A 6,652-nucleotide genomic window follows, 5' to 3' on the forward strand; every position below is an offset into this window, starting at 1 on the left:
CATTTTAAAAGTATAACCATGTTAATCTGACACAAACAATTCTTCCAAGAGAAACTAAATCAAGAAAAGAGAAGCTAAACTTCAACATGCGAGTGTATCCCAACAGCACAAAAACAGTTGTTTGTAGATCAGAAAAGTACCAAATCATGTTTTACCTCTCGTATTTCGTGCCCAGCTCCTCTATAGGACTGTAAGTCTTCCAGGATTCCTTCAGCATCCTTTAACACTACATTCACCTGATTGTAAATTTCCTTTTCAGATTCGGTAGGCTGGGCATCTAAACAGTAGGAGAGTAAATTAAGTAATTTTTAACTGCCTGAGGTTTTGATACAGCATGATCCACAGGACTGAACTGGTGTATAAAGATTATTTCATGTACTGCATAAAGCTATTATCTCTGAGGAACTTCAGAGAACAGGATCATTGTATGGGTTTGGAACCCTACTTGTATGAACCTGCTAAATAAGTTACTAAGCACCATCATCCACAAGTTATTTCTTTTAAAGTTCATTGAAATGTTCTCTTTAATTAGATTTTTGTCATGGACATACTACAATTTATTCTCACTTTTGAAGTGCACTACAAGCTCAATGGAGGAGCCACAGGTGAGTTATGAAAAGACACTGATTGTAGGATAAACTAATAGCTTTATACAAGCTACTTATTTTTTTTTCAGCATTCAAATATTCCATATATACCAGTAATTTTTAATTTAAGCTTTTGACAAATCGAAATTCTTTGTTCTCACTGTTATACAGAATACAGTCTCAGAATTAACTATATTAAAAAGAAAAAAAATAAACATCAAGCAAAGGCTGAAAAAGCTATGACATATATAGCTCAATAATGGATGCAATAATTTTACGAATGCATTTGCAGTCTTTCTGATATTTTAACTGTAACTGGCAATAAACATTCTCTCTTCAGAAAATGACCTGTACTTTGCATCACTCAAAAAAGCTACATTTACTTTAAAGAAATTATTTGTGAAAGTATCTGCTTTAAGATATGTCATCAAGTCTGTGATCTAGCAAGGATCTTTAAAACATTTTATTTCATAATTTATTTACTTTGGATGCGATTAGCTTGCTGGTTTTTTTAATGCTCTCTGACACAAAGGTTGCCTTTTTGGTATTTCTAGCTGAAGTGGGTCCCTAGCTAGAGTGTGTGGTATGAAAGATTAGCCTACTCAGGACAAGAAAAAAAAAGGACTCACTACTTCAAACTACAACTTTCTAGTGACACTATTTTAGCTTTTAACTACATTAATTAGAGAACAGGTATGCACTCCAAACTAACTAACGTAAAATCAGAGTACAAAAAACCCCAGGGCGTAATATCAGCAAAAAATAAAACAGAAATCATGCTGTGCTTGGCTTGTTCTGGTCAGACCTGATGAAGAAGGTCTTGTATTCAAAAGTTTGTCTAACTCTATCCCAACTATACAGTTGGTCCAATAAAAGATATCATCCTAACAAATCTTTGCCTCAAATAAAAATCAGCTAATTTTTAACAAGGATTCTTGCTGTTTACAACTAACTATTAGAGTCCATGTATTAGATGCAGTTACGATTTAAGAAACTGCTCACTATAATTGACAAAAAACCACATTCAAGACCAACTAGAATAAACGGTCTCGTCTCAATGACGTGTGCACATAACTTCCATTAACATGGATGGAAGCCGGGCGTACCCAGGAAGTGAAGCATAAACTCTTAATATTCAACCTTTTGCAAAAACACAAATTATAAAACAAAAATTCATTTTCAAGTATGGCTTGCAACAAGACAAAAAGTTACACATACATTGTTTATCTGGCTTTGGGATATTCAGTTGGGTTAAATGACAAAATAGACCATCCATGTTAAATGTACAGAGACTGGTCATTATCAGAAAGTACATCAATGGAGACCTTGCAACAGCATAACAGTTAATGTTTTGACAACCAGTAAGAAGTGTCTGAATGCAAGGAAGCTTGTGACTCCTTTCCTTTTTTTTAAAAAAAGGAACAAAAAAAGGACAACATTGATTAGGCATAGACTAAAAAGAAAATGTCCAGCAGTTTTGAAACTGTCACAGGAAAGTCACATGTATAATTTTGAAAGCTGCTGAAGACTGCTGTAAGAAATGAAGACAAAAAAAAGGGAAAATAGACAGATAAGCACTAGTTTACTAGTAGCAGTTCATGCACAAGCATGAAATGCTATAGTGCAGTACAGACTAATATGGAGCTCCACGGCATTCCAGAGTATTTGCATTGTTAATTAATGCAATCAAGACTTGCTACTTTACTTCTTACATTGAAAAGGTCTCCTGCCACCTTAACGTTCTTTCATTGTCCTTTCTTCATTTACCCTTCTGAATAAAAGGCATTTCTTTTAGACACTGACAGAGTAGTAGAAGGTTCGTAAAAACTGCCAGTGTCAGTAATTCAACACAGCATGGGTATGCTGAACTGACAGGTGACTGCAGTAAATGATGCTAGTCACTTCTGAAGCATCCTACTTGAACACTCAGTTGTGAAAATCAACTCACTCAAAACTCACTGGGTCTCAGCTATCACTATGGACAAAAGCCTCCTTGTTCTATTCACCTAAAACGTGTTTTAGGAATAAGCATTAAAAATGATGCTATCCATTATATTTTCAGTTTAAAAATGCATGCAACAATTATTCCAAATTTAGAAACGAGTTAATACTGAATAAACATATGAGATTGTGGGTGTTTATAACATTTTACCAGGGAGCACAAAATCTCCTTGGGGCAGAGATATTACTATCTTGTACATAATGCAGATTTGACATAAGTAGCTTCCTACTTCACCTTCCATCCCTACAAATTCGATCTGGTATGTACAATACATTTCCTTATTATAAAACTTTACTTGTATGGTTTCCCTTGTCCTTGCTTCAAATCATCATCTTGTCTTTAGAGACTTTTCTTTGGTTGCATGCTTTCTTCTTGCTTGGGCATCTGATAATTACAGACCTTTTTAAAAGGAATTATTTTGAATGAGAACACACTAGACACCTACCCTCCTGGCTCACTAAGCTTATTCTTGTGCAGCTTGCCCTCCCCTCCTTTTAAAAATGCAAACACAGTCCTTTTACAGATAGCAAACTGGTTCTCTATAGTCAAGTGCAGTATTCCTCCTTGGCCAAACAAAGTGTTGTGCAGTGCTAAATATACTGCATGCAATGATTCTGTATAGGAGCACTTCACGCTTAGTGTTGCAAGTTGAATTTTCCAAAATGTTAAGAGTTACAACCAAAGTTCTCTGGATTTTTTTTTTTGCTCCCTCCAAGAACACTGATTTGTTGAATAGTCATGCTAGCCACTTTGGAGGATTACATTGGGCTAAAAAGTGCAGTTTGAGTTTCCTCTATTGCCACATTGCAGTTACTGCGGCTGTGTAACTTCAAGAAACAGCACACCCGACTGTTTCTATTTCTTTTGGTTGTTATCAGTTTCAGTGCGCATAAAGAAACACAAGGCAGCTATTTATTCTTAAATATATGGGGAGCATCAAGACAAGGGCATGTGTAATACTATCAATATAGTTGCTGACGATATCCAAAGGAAAGTCAAGAGCTCTGAAAGTCAGAACCTGACACTATCTAAAGGAAACTCAACAGCCCATCATATTATATTTTCTGGGTGCTTTTTCATTGCAAATATTCTGACAATCAGCTAAAAACTGCATAACTAAAGTCTAGCATCAAATAAAATTGTATCTTTAGAGTTACGGAAAGTGGAGTTCAACAGAAATTAACACAGCATCTGTATCCGCAGAACCTCATAAAAGTTAGTATGTATCCTACTGCATTCTCTCGTAACTGAGATTTAACAAAACCTTATGAGGTCTTTATGAAGCAGACTTGAAGTATACAGATTAATGACCCAAAGCAGTATTTTAATAGCCTTGGGCCAAACACCACACTACATCTAACAAATTTGTTTTTAACAGTTTCCTCACTCGCCCACATAAACATGACACTAAGGTTATCAAAAGATCAAGTGCCAAGTCTTGAAGAATAAGATCTTGACTGTATCAAAGCCAAGTTCCTGTCAATGCAAGCCACCTGAAACAGAAGAAAGAAACTTGGACACACAGTACAGCAGCAGTAACAAACGCAAGCCAGAAGTTGAAAACAAATGAGGAACACAATCTAAAATTCAGCCAAAGTGAGTTGCTTCATTTCATTGTGTAGTGTAAACTTTTTATGTCAGCAACCTACTAATTTATCCCCATGCCAGTGAACATCACTCATGCTAAAGAACATGCACACTGAAACAGAACTGATCATTCAAGTATAAAAAAATTAAGTATTTGACAAAATGCTACTAAAGTGTGTGTGCGTGTGTAAGTAAACACAATACAAACTATAGCACTGTTATTTAAACATTTTGGTATACAACAAACGTTATTCTATGGTTAAGGCACAGTCATTCTAAAGAAAAAATATTTTTAATGCCAAAGAATTAAAATAGCTACCTTTTATAAATAATTTGTTTACTATGTCAACATGTTAAGTAACAAAATATATTTGGGAAAGTTAATTATAAATTTCATCAATAAATGAAAGAAATTTAGAACTTATTTTACTATTTTAACGATGCAATTATAAAGTAGTCTTTCCCACATTAGAATCAATAAAGCCAAACTGACCATTTTGCCAAAAAAAAGTGAAAAAATTGGATGGGGTGGGGGGGAAGGAAAGAAAACAGTGCATTTTGGGTTCTCTGTATCAAATCATTCTCACATTTTCCTTAGACAAAATTCATCATGTTTTACAAATATGGCAAAAACTACTTAGCTAGCATTAGTTTATTTCAGTTTCCCAGCTGGAAGTTAGAGCAATATCACAGCCAAAAGCAGGGTTAAACATGCATACCAGCAGCCAGGGACACTTACCTGCCACGTGTCATGCAACGTAAAACAAACAAAAAGCCAAAGTACTCAAAAGGCATGTGAATCTTTCAGGACATTTGGGACCATCAACCCTCTCCCCACTCCTGGAAAACAGAGTTCTGCATTTTTGACAGCATGTAAGGATGGGGAAAGAGGTCAGGATAGAAGGGGTGAATTTTAGGAAAAATTTCTGTGCCCAGTCAAAAGGTTCACATATACCTTTAAACACAGTACTGTTCAAGAGCTATGAATGACTTTTGTGAAGTGACTAGTGTGGAGTGCACCCCAATAACCGATTCAGTGAACACTGGCAGGGTCTGCAAATCAAGATTAACAAGTAAGGCTTAGTTCTTGCTTGGGGACCTGCAATCTGTATGCAAATTTTAGCAAGTCATTCTATAATGTAAAGTCTCTGAAAGGATTATTTACCGGTTTGTTTGCTTTTAAAAAAGGGATTGTTCTACATGCAAGTTCACAGGCTTTGTAAGGCATGAAAGTCTCAAATTCAGGCACAACATAAATGGACAGAAGTTTTTGTTTAAAATTTATTAGAAGCATATCAAATTCCTGCAGGCAACATAGCACCAAAAGCCTTTATATTCCAATACATTACGGGTAATCTCGTTTTTTATGAAGTAGTCATTTATTTTTCTGTTAAAGACGCATCCAGCAGTTCACTGAACCATTCATAGCTCGGTCATGCATAGCAGTCAGAAGGATGGCAAAGTGGAGACATATGTTTAGTACATGACAAATGCAGTCTACTACAGGCAAAGAGAAAAAGATATATATAAAAATCATCTTCTCACTTTCAAAATCAAGGAAAAAATTTGGCCCCTGTTCAAGGTCTGTGCATGTCAAAACTTTAAGAAGGTTCCCCATGTTAAGGTACCTGTCGAGACAAGAATGAGAGAAAAGAGAATATCCCTTTATAAGAAGGAACAGCCCAAATACACTAAAATGAAGGTGGTGGGGAGGGTAAAAACCAAACAGTTCCATCAGGCATGAACCCATATCCTTCAGGTTCCCGCTACGCTGTGCGATGGTAGAGGCTGACCCCCACCTCCAAGATGTACAACTGGTGATCCTAGAGACGCAGTGTAGTTTTCCTGTAAGAAGTGACAGACAGATGTCACCAACATCTTCGTAGCGTCTCCTCTGAAAAAGAGGCACAGCTCCAGCTGAAAGCTTTGTAAGTGAATAATTCTGTCCCACTATGCCAGTAGCACCAGTGTCCTATGCAGCTGTTTACCTTCAAGGCTCAAGTCTCTTACTTGAAACATGGCTATGATGTCAATGTTTATGCAGATTTGTATTTGGAGATGCAGTGCAATGAGGAAGAGAGCTTTTTTTTCCCCCCCACAATTTTGTTAACAAGTTTTAGAGAAAGATGTGCCTGGACATTATTCTCCATGTCATTCTCATCTGCGTGTACAAACACCATGAGTATAGGCAGGATGCCTGCTAATTAACAGGTGTGAACCTCAAGTTTGCTTTTATTCATAACTTTAAGATTCTGGTATAATAATAATAATAATAATATCATCACTTGTGCTGGAAATGAAAAGGTCAAGTAGGGATTTAATTGCTCACTCATGCAGGGTAGCTGTAAGCTGAACAACCGCTAGGCACAGTTCACTAAGGCACACTGACAGAATTGTTCATTGTATGGCTACTTGATTTGCAGGCAGATGAAAGGACATCACTGACCACAGAGACCCAAAATGATTAAGCATATGA

At 36.3% G+C, this 6,652-nt stretch overlaps 1 protein-coding gene across 7 annotated transcripts in view; it reads right to left on the minus strand.

Annotated features, from left to right (window-relative positions):
* Nucleotides 1-6,652, minus strand: part of FAM49B (family with sequence similarity 49 member B) — a 106,080-nt gene that overhangs the window by 29,499 nt on the left and 69,929 nt on the right. For 4 of the 7 annotated variants that reach the window (XM_019528162.1, XM_019528163.1, XM_019528164.1 and 1 more), the window contains one exon: nt 156-277. In XM_019528162.1, coding sequence (XP_019383707.1) covers nt 156-277 — 122 coding nt within the window. Of the gene's footprint in view, nt 1-155; nt 278-5,721; nt 5,805-6,652 lie in introns of all 7 variants that reach the window. The other 3 variants (XM_019528159.1, XM_019528160.1, XM_019528161.1) reach the window with 1 other exon arrangement.

Source organism: Gavialis gangeticus, unplaced genomic scaffold (assembly GCF_001723915.1).
Source record: "Gavialis gangeticus isolate Ggan-Ray unplaced genomic scaffold, GavGan_comp1, whole genome shotgun sequence".
Classification (NCBI taxonomy): Eukaryota; Metazoa; Chordata; order Crocodylia; family Gavialidae; genus Gavialis; species Gavialis gangeticus.